This window comes from Lissotriton helveticus, chromosome 2_1, assembly GCF_964261635.1.
Source record: "Lissotriton helveticus chromosome 2_1, aLisHel1.1, whole genome shotgun sequence".
Taxonomy (NCBI): Eukaryota; Metazoa; Chordata; class Amphibia; order Caudata; family Salamandridae; genus Lissotriton; species Lissotriton helveticus.
The window spans coordinates 938,388,150-938,408,113 of record NC_136059.1 but is presented as its reverse complement, the minus strand read 5'-3'; the positions used below and the strand labels follow the sequence as shown (position 1 = coordinate 938,408,113).

At 41.0% G+C, this 19,964-nt stretch overlaps 1 protein-coding gene across 1 annotated transcript in view; it reads right to left on the bottom strand.

Annotated features, from left to right (window-relative positions):
• The window catches only part of SLC35D2 (solute carrier family 35 member D2), a 389,027-nt gene that overhangs the window by 213,170 nt on the left and 155,893 nt on the right, over positions 1-19,964 (bottom strand). Inside the window, exon 3 of the mRNA XM_078675686.1 lies at positions 17,142-17,228. Within this exon, the coding sequence (XP_078531812.1) occupies positions 17,142-17,228 (87 nt within the window). The remainder of the gene's footprint in view (positions 1-17,141; positions 17,229-19,964) is intronic.

Sequence of the window (19,964 nt, the reverse complement as noted above, 5' to 3'; positions counted from 1 at the left end):
ACATGAGAGCCTAGGACTGCATCATAAAAGCATGCAGGAGTGAGACAACACGTGAAAGTTTTAAAACTGCATCGTAAAAGCTTGCAGGAGAGTTGCTGGTGAAATAGTCATTTATGTCATGAAAGAGAAACTTATTAATGTACTAAGAAATAATAATGTTAAAAGTAAATAGAAAATCGTAATGTAGAAAATGATTATGAAAATGCATAAAGTAAAATAATCTTGATTTCATTATTTTTCCTGAATATGAAAATCTTGATAACATGTTTGTTTATATTCTTAGAAATCGTAACTAGACTATTCTTATAGGATTAATGAAATTATGCTTACTTATATCATTATCCCTTATGTTTTTCCCTACTATTTCTTAAACCGTCTTTTTAATAGCATGTTTATTCTTTGAAAAATGATGATTTTGTGCTTTCTTCATGTAGGCCTCAAGCCTAGTAGTGTATTTTTCTAATGTAGGCCTAAGAAAAATGTATTTTGTTCTTCATTATTTCTAAATTGCTGAACTATTTACTTTTGTTATGAGTGTTTATTACTAGTTTCCTTTCTACGGTTTGAGTATTCTTTCTATGAATAATTGTGTCAACTCTGTTGCAAGCTAATATGAAAGTGAGCGTGTGGATATGAAAAGTTTCAATGTGCTTCCTATTTCTGAGGTGATATGATATTGTACAAATGAACAAAAGTATTGCGTTAGAGTTCCGGATGATTTTTAGACTTGAGAATGATCATACCACAATCACAGGATGGATCCTAACCAATGGAATTGTGTAGAAGTGTGAAGAAACTACATTTGGGGGCTGGAATTGTGAACATTTTGAGGTGACACTACACCGTGGGAAAAGACTGGCTGCTGTTTATTTTTCCTTCCAATTCTTGGGCGTGACATGCTGTCTGTCCAAACTCTGACCTTTCCTGAACTGAACTTTCCTGAATTATTTGAGCATTTCATCGGCTGGTGAAGTTGCACAGGATAATACCCTTACGGCATGAAATGTTAGCAAATTTCTAACTATTGCACGCTGTGCTATAGCTCATAGGCCTTAGGTTGATATGGATCTCGAATTGCATACTGAAATTACAATGTGTATGTTTTCTTTCTCCCTCACTCTCTCCCCTCACGCTAGTTATTGATTTATGATGTATTTTTGCTTTGAACTGTAATTTGTTGTGATTTTACCTGTATTCATATGAATTAACCGAAATACTGATAAATCTAACATGTTCTTGTGCATTGACCATTCATTTTGAAGGTTAGATTTAGATACCTTGATAAATATACTGAGTTTGTCTTTTCTCGTTGATGGGAATTATTTGATATATTATGATTTAGACTATTGTGTAGAAATAGGCATTTCTTCCTTACAGGTCCTCATGAAGGAATGTCATCCATCTCTAATTATCTGAGTTTCTATTAGCTCCTACAAAGATCTATCGGAAGACCCTATGATTTGTAAATGGTTGTAGAGTTTCTATGGGCCCAAACTCTTAGTAATAGTAAAGGATTTATATGATTTGTGAATGGTAATAATTTTTACACCACTTCTGCTGGATCAATTCCAATGACACTCACGGTTCCCCAGCGGGAATTCAACCAGTGAGTCTCCTCACAAGCATGCTTTGAGTTCCGAGGCATCACGATCCTCAGGCCCCCCTATCCATTTCATTGGCCAAAGCAGCTGAGTAGCCAAGTATTAAATCTCAAAATTTAGTTAGCCTTCCCCCCCATGACGATAAGATTGTGAACTTGGCCATGGAGATCCATTTTTCTTTGCCCACCCAAATCAGATCCTAAAGCAGACTGCTCAAATCTTTAAAGATTAACCACCATATGTGCACTGGCAGGGCTCAGGAATAGAATAATAGCCGAGGCAGGGTCAACATCTTCACAATAGCCACTCTATCCATCGGTGAAAATGGAAGGCCCCTCCAGAATTAAGTAGAAGATCTGACACTGCTCACTGCCCCATATAAGATGATCTTCTGAATGCTATATCCATTCTTCCAAGTATTCTTCAATGTGTTTTTTGGAGTCTGTTGTGAAAGTTCAGAGGGCCATTCCAATGCTCAATAGAAAATTACTCTTGTTGTGTTTTCCTTTCCAGATTGTAGATCAAAAACAGTGTAGGTAGGTAATATGTTCTGGTCATAAGGTGCTTCATTGAAACATCAGATACCCCCTTATGTATCACACTGAAGGATATGAAGTATCAGTTTGCTCAGTTAGCGAACACATGCCGCGGGGTTCAGTGTATTCTGGAAACTTTCAGCCTTATCTACTGAATTCTTATAATCTTCTAGAAATATGGACTAGCTACTCATGAAAACTTGACCTTTGCTTTGGATCATGTAATCCTAATAAGAGGAGGATCTCATTGATTGCCTTATTCAAGACACTTAACCTTAATCCAGTAGAATTTCTGTCATGTTTAACACCAACAGCGAAGAAAAATTGAAGAAATCTTAAAAAATCAGGTTTGGTCTGCAAAACATGCCAGCTGCCTATTTGGTTTTTTATTTAAATACCTGGTACAATCAACAATAAATACATTTTATACTGCAATCTGTTAAAATCCGATATACACAGATTTAGAAAATGTAAAATCATTCAAAATACAAAATGGGATATGGCTTTCTTCAATTAGTTAAAAAGTAATTCATTAATACACAGTAGCATCACACTGACATTGTGACGAGGGACCATAAAATAAATATCACATAACCTTTAAGGGCCATTAAAAATAATGACCTCCTGGACCAGAGGGGTGGTCCTTCTCCACTCGCTTCCATACATGATGTTCGAACACAATCCAATTTATAAGCGGGAATCCCTCCACCCCTTGATAGGGGCCCAGATATTCAGCCCCAGCTCCCTCATCTTCCTACCTCTCCGGGTATATAAGGAGGATTCGACATTATGGATCCCCAGGAGTCTGGCCAACCACATCTGGAAGGAAGGTGCTGCAGTATCTTTCCAGCCTGCCACTAACAATATCCGGAGGACTGCCACACATATAAAAACAAAGGCTTCCTGCTCCTTGTTGAGGCCCAGATTTCTATCAGTTTCTATTATCATTAGGGTAAGGGGTAGGTTGATCTTAACACCTAGCAAACCCTCCCAGAACTTCTCAATCTCCCCACGAATTACGCTTAGTTTATCACATTGATGGAACATATGTAACAGGTTAGGCATCTTGGACATTTATCATCCTCCCTTTTACCCCATTCATATAATTTGGCTGGTGTAAAATACAGCTTGAAAAGGGTTTATAGTGTTGGGCTCTCAGATTTGTGGAGTGAAATAGCTTCCCAGCTAATTGCAATGCTTCATCCATATCAACATCCGGATTGCCTAATTTCATCATCCAGGAGGCTACAAACTTTTCCAAATCATCTTGTTTCCTTTTTTAATTTTAGTTCCACCACCGAATAAATACTCAATCACATTAATTCTGCCCCTGGAGAGATCTGTGATCTAATACCCATCAGAGTTTTATAGATTTGTAAAAATTTGAAGCCTTGATTAGCCGGGATGCCGAGTTTCTGATGACTGATATCGAAGCTCATCAAATTGTCCGCTTCATAAATATCCCCTATTCTTCGAACTCCTTGCTGCTCCCACAATCTCCCCATCCTGTCATCGCTAAATTACAGGAATATGCTGGAGTTCCATAGAGGTATATAATAGTTAATTTCCGGAATTGCCATTGTTCTTTTTGTTAGCTTTCATACCTCCCAGACACTATCTAATACCTTATATTGCATTTTCTTATAGTATCGTCTATCAGTTTTCCGCAATAGAAGCATTAGGGCTTCTCCACCCAACAACAATTCAAAGATTTATGGAGGGTTCTGATTGCCAAATGAGGTGTCAGACGGCTTTGTAGCAGAGTCAAATAATATTGCCATCTGGCTCATCAGACAAGCCAATTAATAAAATATAATATTAGGAATTGCCAACCCTCCCTTTTCCTGTGGAAGGGACAAATATTGAATGGAGCGCCTGATTTTACCATACTGCCAAGTAAAGTTCATAAATACTGCCTCTATTGGTCTCATCAAGCCCTCATCGATCAAATACGGGATAGAGCGAAAAAGATACAATATTTGGGGAGCATGGTCATTTTAAGTACATTGGCACTCCCTAATATGGATAGATGTAAAGCATCTACTCTTTTTAGATCTGCTGCAATTGATGTTAACAGCGGGGTAAAATGATCTTTTATAATTGTATCTGTCACTGAGCTTGTCCTGACCCCTAAATAGACTGCTGATTCAGAATATCTTACATCATACCTCATAATATTATTAGTACATATTATCTGGGTCTTACTTTCATTGAAGAGGTACCCCGAGCATCGTCCAAATTCACTCGCAATCTCCGTAATAGCTGTCATAGCCTTGTCTGGTGCCAAGGTGATTATGGCCAAGTCATCAGCGTAGGCCAAGAGCTTGGTCTCAAACCCATTACTAACTATAGGCTTAATATCATTGCATCCTAGTATTCTCCGTACAAGCAGATCTATATACAGGGCAAAAAGAATTGGTGAACAGGGACATCCCTGTCGCGTCCCGCTAGAGAAAAAAAAAATTCTGAACTACCTCCCATTAGCTGAATTCTAGCCTTAGGGTCAGAGTACATGACCTTAATAGCTCTCATTATTTTGAGGCCGAAGCCTCTTCATTCCAATATCCCCCACACATACTTCCATGTGACGCGATCAAAGGCCTTTTCTGCGTCTAGAAGGATCATGGCCCTCTGTCCCCCGTGGCAGTCTGCACATCAAAAAGCGTGATGGCCCGCCTAATATGATCTGTTGTCCCTCGATAAACCCATGCTGCCACCCTTCTCAGCCTTTTAGCCAGAACCTTTGTGTAGATCTTAGTGTCCGTATTGATGAGGGATATTGGACGATAAGATCCAGGGTTCTCTTTAGGCTTCCCTTTTTTGTGAAACACAATAATATTAATTTCCTTCCAGGATTCTGGAATTTCACTAGACCACAATATGTCATTAAATAATGGGAAAGACATGGCTTGGTAGTTCGGACTGGACTGTTCCCATGAGGCACAGGGTCAGAGCTGATTTGCATATAGCCAGTGTCCAACCCAGGGTGGTGTGGAGTGCAAAAAAACGATGGATTTAGGCCCAGATCCTTGTACTGGGGTGAATGTATGACATTGTTCTACATTCTGTCCATCAACTGTGTTTTTTGCAATTTCACCCCGAGTTGGCTGGGGATGCTCAGACGTGAGTCCCAGGCTCTCCACACCACTGGAGTCAAGCTATCCAGGCTGATGAAGGCTGATAGCCAGAAACCGGTCCTTGGATGCTTGATTCCGGTCTGGGAAAGACATGGCTTGGTAGTTCGGACTGGACTGTTCCCATGAGGCACAGGGTCAGAGCTGATTTGCATATAGCCAGTGTCCAACCCAGGGTGGTGTGGAGTGCAAAAGAATTATGGATTTAGGCCCAGATCCTTGTACTGGGGTGAATGTATGACATTGTTCTACATTCTGTCCATCAACTGTGTTTTTTGCAATTTCACCCCGAGTGGGCTGGGGATGCTCAGACGTGAGTCCCAGGCTCTCCACACCACTGGAGTCAAGCTATCCAGGCTGATGAAGGCTGATAGCCATAAACGGGTCCTTGGATGCTTGATTCCGGTCTGGGAAAGACATGGCTTGGTAGTTCGGACTGGACTGTTCCCATGAGGCACAGGGTCAGAGCTGATTTGCATATAGCCAGTGTCCAACCCAGGGTGGTGTGGAGTGCAGAAAAACGATGGATTTAGGCCCAGATCCTTGTACTGGGGTGAATGTATGACATTGTTCTACATTCTGTCCATCAACTGTGTTTTTTGCAATTAAATAAATCCAGCAATATAGGGGCAACCTCATTCTGAATACATTTATAGACTTCGAGCGGGATACTATTGGGCCCCGCAGCCTTTCCTGTTGATAAATTGAGCAGTGCTTCAACCACTTCCCCTATTACCAAATCATTCTCAAGCACTGCTCTGTCCTGAATGCCCAGCTGTGGGCCTATATCGTCAAACTCCAAGCTAGCAGCATCTGACCCGATCTCTTCTTTATATCATTTTTGATAAAAGTTCTTAAAAACTTTTAGTATATCGTCTGGCTCTGTATAATTCTGACCCCCCCTCTCGTATATTTGTTATTGTATTCTTAATGCTTCCCTGCCTAATCCGGAGTGCTATAAGTTTTCCCGCCTGCTCTCCTGTCTCATAAACCTTGCCCCTGTGAGTCTGGTATTCATCTGCAGATTTCTAGGCTATCCATTTATGTCACTCTGCTTTAATGGTAAGGATCTTCTGATGGCTCCCGGAGACCTCCTTCCCCTGACCAATATTCCTCATATGTTGTTCTTCTGCCGCTGCTAGCTGACCAACTAATCTCTCATTTTCTTCCCGAGCCTCCTTCTTTAGCCTAGCGGAGAAGCTAATCGTTTCTCCTCTCATGGCTGTTTTGAATGTATCCCAGACAATATTCCGGGATGCACTATAACGCTTCATATCATAGTAGTCTTGGGCCCACTTCCTTATATGTTCTACGAATTTGTGGTCAGATAATAACTTCCTCTCAAAAGTCCATCTTGAGTGGCTCTTATTTAGGGTGTCTATATCAAATTGCAGAATTATTGGGTTGTGATCTGAAATTAATCCAGCTTAGTAAATTTCTTAAAGGGGCACGAGAAATACGTAAACCCCGGATTATTAGGTTCTTTGTTCCCCCAGACATCTACCAGCCCATGCAATTTAATTTATGAGTTCAGTGCTCGAAATACCCTAGGCTTACGGCCTACATCAGCAGTATTATTTGTAAAGCCAGCAGAGATATTAAGATCTCCCCACACTATCATAGGTCTCGGCCAGTTCGTTAGCTCTACTTCCAGCTAATCAAATAGCTCGAGATTGTCCTGGTTGGAGCCATAGATTGTGCAGAGTGTAAATCCTACGTCAAGTTCCACCAGAGCCCACCACCCTAAGGCATCTTCCATTTGCGTTTTGGCCCTTCCATAGCAGATTTAGCCAATATTGCCAACCCTCTGATAGTGGATGTCTGTGAGGAACAGGCCAGCAAGTCAAAACCTCTAATGCTTAATAAATGTTTTTTGCCCACGGTAAATGGGTCTCCTGTAAACATATCAGATCTATCTGATTTGACCTGACAAATTGCCCCAGCCGTTGCCACTTCCTCCAGTCATTTAGGCCCCCAATTTGACTGTACAAATCTTAAGCTTCCCCATTTTTCTCTACTGGATTGTCACATCTCCTTTGAATCGGCCCATTCAACTGTTTTGTACAGAAAGCCTGAAACCAAAACAAAATAAGGTAGTACCAGGTATTTTTTCCCTTTTTTTCTTTTCTTCCCTTCCCTACGCCGTGCAGCCCTTAACCAACCCCATCCCCCCACCCACCACCACCTCCGACCCCCTCACTACCCTCGTGCTCTCCCACCACCCTATTGAAACGCTCAGACCATAGTCTGTGCATGTGATGTATGCAGTGCTAGCGGCCAGGGTCCTTCAAAACCCAGCCCAAAATATTTTACATTACCCCCTTACTCCTGTCAAAATCATAGATCTTGAACCACTCTTTTTTACAGTAACAACCTTTCTCCACAGCCTCCCCCCCTACGGTCCCCCCTACCTTCCCCTACTCCTAAATCCCTTTATGTCCAGCCGTAAAGACATTATTTTCCCTTTTCACTATTAATTACACCAAATTAACTTTATTTGTCCACAGAGTCCAGGTATTCTCTTGCTTTTATCTCCGATGAGAAATACTGCGTGTTATCCTGATGGATCATCTTGAGTTGCGCCAGGTTGATAAGATAGATCTGGATATTTTTCTCCTGAAATGGTTTCATATGCTGCCTCAGCCTCCAGCGCCTTTCTACCGTTGAATGGCAGAAGTCGGGCCGCACAAAGAATGAAACCCCTCCGCTTAATCTTTTTGCTTCCGGCCTAGCCTTGTCTGAAATTGCTTGCCGCAGGATGAAATTACCAAGGAACACTAATATAGCCCACGGTTTATCACCCTCTTTTGCTTGTGCCCGTAATTTAAAAAGGGTGTGATGTGCTCTTTGTAATTCTGCTGTCCAATTCCACTCTGACAGCTTGGGAAAAGCGGCCTTGAAGAGATCAACTATATATGCCCTGGTGTCACCCTTCCAAACCCTCCTGGACCCACACCCTGAGGTTATTCCTCCTTTGTCTGTTCTCAAATTCCTCCCGCTTCCACTGAATATCTTTGATTTGTGTCCCTTGAGCCTCCACCAGGGTTGAAGCGCTTGCTGCTTCTGCTTCAGTTGACACACTTCTCTCCTCAAGATTCGTCACCCTCTCCCCTATATTTGTACAGGCCTTATAGAGCTTCCTGACAACCCCCTGCATTTTCCTCATTGCCGCCTGCGCTTTACGGCTATTTTGGCACATTTCTTCCCTGTGAGAGAGGATAGCCTGGTGAATTATATCCAATGTAGGGGGAGAAACATTAGTTTCCACCGGGGATTTACCCGAAAGTGGGCCTGATAGCGGGGTAGCAGATGAATAGTCCCATTTCAAGTCCTTCCTCCCCCGGCCTTGAGTAGAAGTTCTGGTGGTAGATTTTTTAGCTGTTATTGGGTGGTCTAGGTTGCTATCCTCAGAATCCGAATCTAAACTGCTAGCCCCTGGTGATGTACTCAGAGCATCATCTGACCACTCTGCCCCCTCTGAAACAGAAAAGAAACAGTCGCTGGGTTCTTTATCCAGTTCAGCTCTATTCTTATCCGTTAGCAGGTCTGTTGCCATAGTCGCTTTATTGATCTCCGGCACAGAGGTCGAAGGCTGCCCTCCATTTCCATTATCCTCTTCTCGTGGCGTTCCTCCCTTGTCCGATTTGCCATCAATGACCTCATTGCCATCATTGCCATTTTTACTTATGCCCACTGCCTCTACAGCATCCAAACACAGTTCGGGGGTGGGGGGGGGGGCAATGGAACATTAACCACGTCTGATACAATGTTTTTCTCAGCTATTACCGTTGAAGCATTCCCCTTTCCTCCAATATCCTCCAGAGGGCGGTGGGGAACCTCACCCTCCACCACCTTTCCTTGTCCTTGAGTCAGAGTAATGTCCTCTACGATACCTGCGTCTGGGCTACGCTGAGACTCCTCCCGGGTCACGACCAGACTCACCTCCTTGTTTTGCCCGCGCTTCTCACCACCTTTCTCACTGCCGTTCTCGCCGCTTGCTACTGCTGCTCCAGCCTGTGGTTCCTTCGTTCGTAAGAGTAGCTCAGCCACCGACGGGCTGGGCAGAAGATTCTTTCCAGTTACTCCGCCTCTTCCCCTCCTCACCGCCGGCGGGTTGGGCGAGAGAATTTGCTAAAGGCGCCCCGGAGACTACTCCAGTGCACTCGGGTCTGCCAAAGCCTCTCCACGCAGCTTTCGGGCAGCCGCTGCTTTAGAGACGGCGGGATTTACTGCCACCTTCGGGCCATTCTCAAACCGCGTCCCAGATTCTGATACACCAGTCCATCCAGGTATTTCTCCACAATACGCCTGATTACTCGTAGTTCAACTTTGGACCAGATTGTCCAGACTTTGTTGCAGGGGTATCATGATCTCAGCATAGGGGAGCGGGTGGGGTTCCGTAAGCGAATTGAGTGGTTCTTTTGAGCTCAAAATGCATTACAGGGATTTCAGATCACAGAGATGACCCTCCATAGGTCGCTGCCTATTTTCTTACTTTATCTATGGACAACATTTTCTATAGCTCATGAAGATGCCATTCAAGTTGAACAATGATTGCTTGGATATCAAAACATTTCTTCTGAGATAATTGACATCATTATATCAAAAGATTTTAGATTAACTCTTTATAATCAAAAAAAATTCAAATGATATGTCCGAATAAAGGGATTATTTATTTTATCAAAGTGCTGTGCTGTGTTTCAACACTGTGGTTGACAAATTAAATATATTGAGTTGGTGCTGCTGAAATTTATTTTATGTTATTTAGCTTCTAGAGATTCTATATATTTGGTATTTTGGGTTTGAAAGTGTTGCTGGATGAAGTAAACTTAAATATGACTGCTTTTGTCTTTAAAATTAATCTAAGTGAGCATTACCAGAACGTTTGTTTTACTTCTTTTGGCCTTGGGATAAAGAGAAATAATAAATTAATTCCTAAGTTTATTATTGTTAATGCAGCACATATACTTTCATCAAATCAGAGAAGCAAAGAGCTTGCAGTAAGTCAGGAACCAGAGCTGAAAACACATGGATTTATTTATAATGAAGCTTAGACTTTCTCTTCAGAGTTGTTTACCCTTCATTTTTAGGTCTCAGCTACAGACAGTTTTAACTGTTTCTTGACCAGAACTTTTGTTTCCAATACACATAGACTAGGCTAGGGTCAACTCTTTTTTCATGATTAGATGGCTTTGTCGACTGTTTCAGCTGTCTCCGTTAGAACCAATGCATTTCCTCCCTATGTGTTTGTTTATCTCAAAAACAAGCATTTCAGTCTGACAGAGCTCTGATTGAGTGACTTGTATCTTTCCAGAGACTGACGTTGCTTGCATGCACGGAACTCCTTTTTTCTTTTACTTTAAGCACTCTATGGAAGTGCATGTTTTTTCTTGGTCTCTCTACGGAGTGCTGAATCTTCTTTCAGTTTTCTCCAACATGTATGTCCATCACTTCCTTTGCCCTGCCCCCTTTCAGCGGATTTTAATATTTTCCCACCCCTTTCCTCAATTACTTCCCAGCCTCTCTCGAACGTTTTTTTTGTACTTTTAGTTCTTTTGATGGGTGCCCATTTTAAAATGTTTTTGAACATTTCAAGAGTGTCACCCGTGATGTGCATGTGCAGCGGACACCTAAGAATGGTCGGTATTATTTTAATAAACCTATTCAAAGATGGCCACCTGTGTGGATTCATAGTGGTCTTTTTTACTGGATTCATAGAAACATTACAAATGCATTCAAAGATGGCCACTGTGGATGTTTGCACAGCAACATCAGCCATCTGTGAACGACATTTGTTAAAATAATATGAATGCAGTCACACATGGCCACTGTTAATGCACATGATACTCTGTTCTTTGAAATGTGCTCTGTTGCTCTTGAATAAAATAAATACATACATACAATAACAGAAACCCTGCAAGAAAAGGATGCAGCCCTCTTGCTACACAAAGAGTTCCCACAAGGATACCATATCTTAATATGAAACCCCCCTGCCATGAAGACTGGCATGAATGTAGCATTTGTTGTCAAGTACTCTCTAAATGCTACCACCTTTCTAGACCTTTTAGCAGCTAAATGTGAATTGTTACTTCTCTGATGCTCTGTTTCTCCTACTCTGCCTTTCCTTTTCCACTGATCTAAAGACTCTTGCCAAATAATCCAGTCTTCTCATAATCTAGTCCAGCTATTCTTGGAAAACAACAAGCAATAAACACACAGTGCCCACACCACAATTATTCAATGACTAGTTTGAAATAAGTAAGAAGCCAATTTAATGTAACTTCCCTTAGACAACCTTACTTTGTGTCCATTATTTGTACTTTTTTAAGTTTTCAGAAACTCATAACAGAAAAAGGGGGGGGAGACAATCAATTCTAAGATTTACAAGACTAAATACACTTTGTACATACATTTAATACAAACATTATTTACACAATAAAAAAAATTTCTGCATCAAGCATTACAAAAAACATATCATTACATCACAAAAAACGATTATTACGAACAGAACATGAGAAAAACTAAGTTTGAGGGGGGAATATAAGCGAATTTATAGCTTATAGGCAATTGATTACTGGACCAGCCGGTCCTAGTTTTTAAAGAAGATTATTTATTCCATCCCAACAACACTGCCGACGCGTTTCAAGACCAGGCGTAAAGTCACTGGTCTTTCATCAGGGCTGCAGAATCTTTGTATCTGAAAGATGCAAAGAAAATGTTTTATTTTACCGATCGTGTGGGTTCCTTATTTACATGCAGTGGCTAAAAAAATGATTCTGAGCTACATACTAATTTGTTTAAAGGAGGACATTGTGATCAAATCTTGTAGGTGGTCCTGTTATTAATAAATATGGAGGCCAGAGGGAGATGCCTGAAAAGATTATATGAGAATGTGTTCAAATATCCATTCGGCTCACTCATCTCTCTAATAGTCACAAGCGTGTTTACAGATCAAAGAAAGGGAGGCGTACCTTGTTGTTTGGAAAAAGCCGAGTTTCGGCGGATTCACTCGTGCGGCGCAACCATCAATTTTGCTTCTAAAATGACGATATGAATTTGTGTTACTAGCGGGGCAGTGGAAGATAAATATATGCCGGTGGGTATAGTCTACCTAACAAAGGAGTCAGCCTACCTTCCTTCGCTCACATGTTCTCAGAGGTGTATATTGCCACGATCACTGTCCTGTATTAAAACGAGACGGGATCTTAGGAATATGTTCCAGCCTGTATTAAAGCAAGCTCAATACCTGGTGAAGCGATTACAAGACATACCTGCTTGTCTGCCACAGCACACCGCGCTTAAGGGGTCTACTTTTTCTCAGTGCAAGATGGCCGCCGCACTTCTCTGTTTGTTATATGTACGAGCCCGTGTGAGTGCATTGTGGGACTTGTGGTCGCATTAATTAAGACGCTAGAGTATGTGCCAGAGAGGCACACAAAAGAGCGCCACGTTTGCGTCTCATTAATGTTGTGTGTAATTTGGATATCTATATATGCGCATTACCTACTTAAAAGGCGCGTAGGTGTACTCCATATTTATTTGAACTGATTTAAGTTTATGACATAGTTTGACTCAAGCAGCCTGAAATGATGTCGAACCGGTGCCAGTCGAGACATGTGGGTTGAACCCAATTGGTCAACCTTAAGCCGATTGAAGGCCACCACAAGTGTGGTAATTACGTCGCCTGTTCCAGCACAATCGAGGGCGACGAGTTCGTCCACCTCGGCACAAAGTGGAGCCACAAGGATTTCTCTAATTGTAGAACTAAGAATGTTGTCTACATGGTAATATGTCCCTGCCAGGCAATTTATATAGGAAAAACTAGCAAGCAAGTGAACCAAAGAATCGGCCAACACCGATCCCGCATTAAAAGGCAGGTCATGTCTGCACCAATGGTGGAGCATTTCCGCGAAAAGGGTCACAACGAACAGGAGTTCAAATGGTCAGTATTGTACACCGTGAACTCTAAGTTCAAATGCCATGACGTCGAGCGCGTTCTGTTACAGAAAGAGGCTTACCTCATTCTCAAGTTCAATAGCGCACAGACTGGCCTTAATAACCTATCTGAGATAGCGCATATATAACCAATCGGGTTCAACCCACATGTCCCGACTGGCACCGGTTCGACATCCCTGGCTGGTACTGTGGTACTTATGATCCATTTCATGTAAACGTGAACAAATCTGGTCCTTGGCCGTGAGATGTGCTTAGAATGCAAAAATCATTTCAGGCTGCTTGAGTCAAACTATGTCATAAACTTAAATCAGTTCAAATAAATATGGAGTGCACCTACGCGCCTTTTAAGTAGGTAATGTGCATATATAGATATCCAAATTACACACAACATTAATGAGACGCAAACGTGGCGCTCTTTTGTGTGCCTCTCTGGCACATACTCTAGTGTCTTAATTAATGCGACCACAAGTCCCACAATGCACTCACACGGGCTCGTACATATAACAAACAGAGAAGTGCAGCGGCCATCTTGCACTGAGAAAAAGTAGACCCCATAAGCGCGGTGTGCTGTGGCAGACAAGCAGGTATGTCTTGTAATCGCTTCACCAGGTATTGAGCTTGCTTTAATACAGGCTGGAACATATTCCTAAGATCACGTCTCGTTTTAATACAGGACAGTGATCGTGGCAATATACACCTCTGAGAACATGTGAGCGAAGGAAGGTAGGCTGACTCCTTTGTTAGGTAGACTATACCCACCGGCATATATTTACCTTCCACTGCCCCGCTAGTAACACAAATTCATATCGTCATTTTAGAAGCAAAATTGATGGTTGCGCCGCACAAGTGAATCCGCCGAAACTCGGCTTTTTCCAAACAACAAGGTACGCCTCCCTTTCTTTGATCTGTAAACACGCTTGTGACTATTAGAGAGATAAGTGAGTCGAATAGATATTTGAACACATTCTCATATAATCTTTTCAGGCATCTCCCTCTGGCCTCCATATCTATTAATAACAGGACCACCTACAAGATTTGATCACGATGTCCTCCTTTAAACAAATTGGTATGTAGCTCAGAATCATTTTTTTAGCCACTGCATGTAAATACGGAACCCACACGATCGGTAAAATAAAACATTTTCTTTGCATCTTTCAGATACAAAGATTCTACAGCCCTGATGAAAGACCAGTGACTTTACGCCTGGTCTTGAAACGCGTGTGCAGTGTTGTTGGGGTGGAATAAATTATCTTCTTTAAAAACTAGGACCGGCTGGTCCAGTAATCAATTGCCTATAAGCTATAAATTCGCTTATATTCCCCCCTCAAACTTAGTTTTTCTCATGTTCTGTTCGTAATAATCGTTTTTTGTGATGTAATGATATGTTTTTTGTAATGCTTGATGCAGAAATGTTTTCTATTGTGTAAATAATGTTTGTATTGAATGTATGTACAAAGTGTATTTAGTCTTGTAAATCTTAGAATTGATTGTCCCCCCCCTTTTTTCTGTTATGAGTTTCTGAAAACTTAAAAAAGTACAAATAATGGACACAAAGTAAGGTTGTCTAAGGGAAGTTACATTAAATTGGCTTCTTACTTATTTCAAACTAGTCATTGAATAATTGTGGTGTGGGCACTGTGTATTTATTGCTATTAATATAGGGTCTAGCCCCCACCACGTGTATATGGACCTATCCCCTGTTGTTCACAATTCTTGGAAAACAAAGCATGCTGAAGTAAGGACTGATGTACAATTGAATAGCTGTGCTTACTCTAATTAGGGAATATCAGTGGGTGTTTCAAGGTGGCAATGAGATTCATTGGCATGGCTGTTGCCATCAGTAATCAAATACCAGTGGATGCTCCATGTTAAGATTATCAGAAACTGAAGAAAATATACATATGTCTCAGTCAAGAAATAGCAAAGTGTGCTGTCGGGCAAGGTTGGGGGGTATACAATTAAATTGATGTCTAATGTTACAGCTGTTTGTAGATCCTAGTACTGGAAAAACAAAGGGGGATAAAGGTTAGAACTGAGGTGCAGTTTGCAGTGGGTATCAGTATTAGAATACTGTGTATATGTGGTGCTGTAGGTTAGGAGGCAGGTGCAGTTGTACAGCTATGTTCAATATTCAAATATAACAATGTAAACAGTACCACCAATATAGTTGTCTAATGTTTGCAGGTTTGACCATGTTCTCAGGCAGTGTGTTTCAGTGGTTCTATTCTGATAATAAGGGCCCAGGTATATGTAGATCAAGATGGCGGGCACAATTTCTCTGATTGCAATCTAAGCAGGGAAAACAAGGTAAGGAGACAATGGGGACAATATCAATTTGGAGACTAAAGGATTCCATCTAAACCATGGCATATTTAGATTCATATCAAAACTAAATAAGTATATTGTAATAATAGCTTCTCAGCAAAAAAAGAAGAAAGTAGCCTGGAGCACAAAAAACAGATATGAATCTAAAATAATGGTATAAGTATGTGATCGGCAGACCACAATTAGAAAATGGGTCCAATTCTCAATTTTCAGTAACAAGGTCTCGACCAGTGTCAGTAAATACGTACATGGAACTGAGTCCCCTCCGCCCCAGTAAGAAAGAGTGAGAGAGAAGATGAGGAAGAGAAAGGGTGGACAGAATAAGGAAGACGGGAGAGGGGAGGGGAAATATATGATCTCAAAGGAGAGAAACAGGAGGAGAAGGAGAAAGCTTTCGAAGGAATGGAGCAATGGGAACACTTCTCACTATATACTATATGCATTACTATATGCATTACAGTGTCTAATATGTAGATTTATGGAATTTGAATTATGAACCGAAAAAACTACACACAGTCTCTTCAAGATAGTTGAACCAGCTAAGGGGAAATAAAGAAACAAGAGCAAGAGACTAATAGATGGAGATGGAAGACAGGAGAAGATAGGACAGGAGAGGATGGACAAAAATAGAGGTTCTGCATGTGTTGGACATGCACAACACAAAACTAAAGGCCACACAACTGCATATCCCAAAACTACACACACATTGAGCTTTGACTTGTATTTGGTAATGAACACTTATCAAGTGGCCCAGTTTAATGTACGTCTATGGAGATTTTAATACACCCATCAATATTGTATCCTGAAACCTAAATATTCAAATGTCATCACGGTTGAATGGAGAGCTTACTTTTTGGAAATCGTACAAATAAACACATTTCATAATTTTGTGAAATAAATATACTACGGTAAAACTCCATTGGTGAAATTTGGTCATAATTGTTCCAATAGTAATTGAGCAATTGGGTCTAGAGGAGTTTTCATTTAAAGCACAGTTCTCACACTTTCCCTAATATAGTCTTTTTGAGAAGAACCCCATACCAAATATTCTGTTCTTATTGGACCCTTGAATAATTGTGTGGGACGAGTCAAAGGAATTGATTTGTTGATTATAAGCAAGTCAAAATGGAGTTTCTATACAGGTAAGACTACACGCTTAGTTTTGTACTTGGAAGCAACGACCTGTATAGAATAAACACACAATAAAATACATAGTTTCACACAAATGTGTTGTTGCACCTAAAGCAGATTGCCCTGCAGAGATAAACATCTAACGAGAATAAATCTAAGACATAAAGCAACGTTTCATACATTTTGTTATATCACAGACTAGCAGTCCGTGCAATTTTAATTTGTTTTTGTAAACAAATAATCTGTAACATGCTTTAAACTTTTTACATATCCCAAAGATTGTTGGGCTCACTGCTTAATACTGAATTTAAACTTTTTGATATTTCATAAATTAGAATATTTATATCTGACTGATTCCCCAAAGCTGACTGATAATGTTTTTTTCAACAAACCTGTTCCTATTAGCTCACAGTAAAGGCCGAGATATTTCATCCAACAAATTAACCACTGGTACATACCTTTTTGGGGATTCCTCTATCAAAATCAGGAAAGCTGATTATGCGTTTCAGTTTTCCCAAATACAGTATCATTATTGTGACTCCCATCTAAAATGTAATCAAAAAGCACAAATTCAAAAAACGGAATAAATATAATGCAATAGATAACAAGCATCAAATACAACAGCCCTTCAGAGATATCTTGCATGTTGGAAAAACAGATTTAGGGGAACCCAGTGAACTAATTATTTAGACTTGTTAAATGAGAAAAGCTAAAAACCTGCTTTAAAGTTCAAGCAAAAGACATCCAGTCAAGTATTAATACTCATGCAAAATATAATTGTGAATGATGTGCTGACACAGAAACTGATCACACTTCAAGAAATCAAAACAATCACTGCTTGCTGGCAGGGGATGCTTTAGGGTATTGAGACCTAGATCTTTTTCAGAAAAACGCTGCAAAGATATGAAAGTTAGGACCCGATGTATGAACATCTTGCATATCTCAAATCAATCCCACACTGGTTTGCAACAGCAAAAACACCGTAATGGTATGTACAAAGGGGCGAAAGTGACAAACATTGCATATTGAACCGACCAAATTGCAATTTTGTGACATGTTTTAAAAGGAATGAGCAAATAGAGACTCACAAATGTGATGTACCAAAGATTTGCAATTTACAAATGGTTGCAAGAAACTACATTTAACACTAACAAATTACCATGAAGTGGTAAGCAGGTGGTAACTAGATGGAAGGTGTAACTGGCATTGAAGCCAATAGCACTTGCCTGTAAAACCCATTCCTTTTATCAATTTTTGTTTACCTTTTATGGTTGCAGTAAATGAGTACTCATCTGCTGAGGCCATCTTTTAATTAGGTGTTTTCAAACACATTCCGACTTCCGTTCAGTTCAGTTAGTCTTTATTGCAATATTTCTCAATCATTAAAGACACATTGCAATACATACAAAAGGTTAAAATTAGTATTCAAAAGACAACACCACGTTTAAAAAGATTTGGAATACAAAATTAAATAGGCTAAAAATATTTAGAATAAAAAAAATGTATCTTTTGATAGTGATATACAAGTAATCCCCGCAGTATTCCATATTACAGGTGGTTGTAAACACCAACATGATAGATAATTATTAATGCAGGATTGGTGGGCATCTGAAGCTCCCCAGATAAGATATATAGCACTTAATGATTATTAGGAAGCAGAAATAGCTAAAATCTTCAGATTTTTCCTTCGAATGTCCCACATCCAACTCAGGAACTTCGCCATTGCTATTACTATGGCCTCACTTGTATCTGTTTTCAGTATGCGGCAGCGCAGTTTTGCATGATCTTGTGCCGAGATTTAAACAAATCGGCTTGAGCCATTTGTCTCTAGGGCTCTTATAAGCCAGACATGCAAAGAGTATATTCATAATAGACTCATCCAACAGTTGACATGAGCAGCATTTGGTATCTATTACATTACACCATTTTGTCGTAAATGTTTTTATAGGGAGGGAGCCTACTCTAAATTGATGGAACAGTTTCCTGTCACATGGTCTAGTAATAAAATCCCAATATGCTTCAAACCTGGTTTCATACTTATGCTCCATGAATACGCCGGTAAGGGAGTTATCTTGGACCAATGACAAAGGCTTAAGGTTAGCCATATTCCAATATGCTACCTTATAGTCGTTTTTTGAAGGGAAGGAACTACCCTCTGGATCCTCCCACAAATGGCTAAGTCCCATGTCACCCAGTGTACACTTGATCTTCTGTAACCATTTAATTCTACATGACGAGTCTATTCCTCTTATATATTTTAGTGCATTTGCTTATGGTAAAAACTCTTGGGTAGTCCAGAGCCTTCTCCAATATGCGATGGGTCTGAAGCGAGCAATCTCCGCAAGTGCAGTGCAGCCCAAATCTAAAAGCAGTGGTTTGAGGGGGGTAGATTATGGCAGACCAGTTGTAGGAGAGTAGGGTCTGCTATCCTATGGTCACCCCAAATTTTAGCTTTTTGCTTCACTGGTTTATGACTTAATGTGGCTGTGGGCCTGCTAATCAGACCCACAGTCTGCTGTTCTCTCTCTAAATTGAAACCCATGTACTTTAGGTGCATAACGAAATTGGAACTGGTTCACCTTATTGGCCCCTGTAACAGTGTACCCAGGTACCCAGGGCATAGGTGCTTCCAAGGCCTGCCAGGGGCTCTTAAGTGCATTATGAACCTCGCGGTTAAATGCTATCTTGGGTCTGGCTTTATCAAAACATGTCGAGTAAGGTGTCATACGAATTGGAATACTACCCCCTCACCAGTTCTGGCGACGGGGGTAGCATTCCACCCTTCTAGAGGGACACGACATGTACCTAGCCTGAACCCCGGTTAAAGTTAAACAGAGCCTTAGAATCCCAAAATGGATGCTGCCACCACAGACACAAGTCTGACCTCCTGATGCTGGGAGTCCTTCCAGCGAAGGCAGCTTGGACAAAGGGTTTCCTGCCTGGGGAGGTGCTAGCACCACTCCAGACAGGATTTTGTGTATTGGGTAGGACAGGGCTGAATAGAATCAGACATGCCTGGGGCACACAAGGTGTCCCTGTGCATAGGCCAGTTCAAACCACTGCTGGGGCTTTCCAGCCCCAGTCCTGACGTGAAACTGGACAAAGGAAAGGGGGTGTAACCAACCCCCTTCCTGGTTCCACCCAGAGGAGGGACCTAGTAGGTGATCCGGCCCCCCAGATTCGAATAAGAGTGGGAGCTGTGTCCTGAGACTTCAGATCATCCTGAATCAACTTGAAATGCAGAAGAAGACTGGACTTCGACATTCTGCTGCACAGAAGAC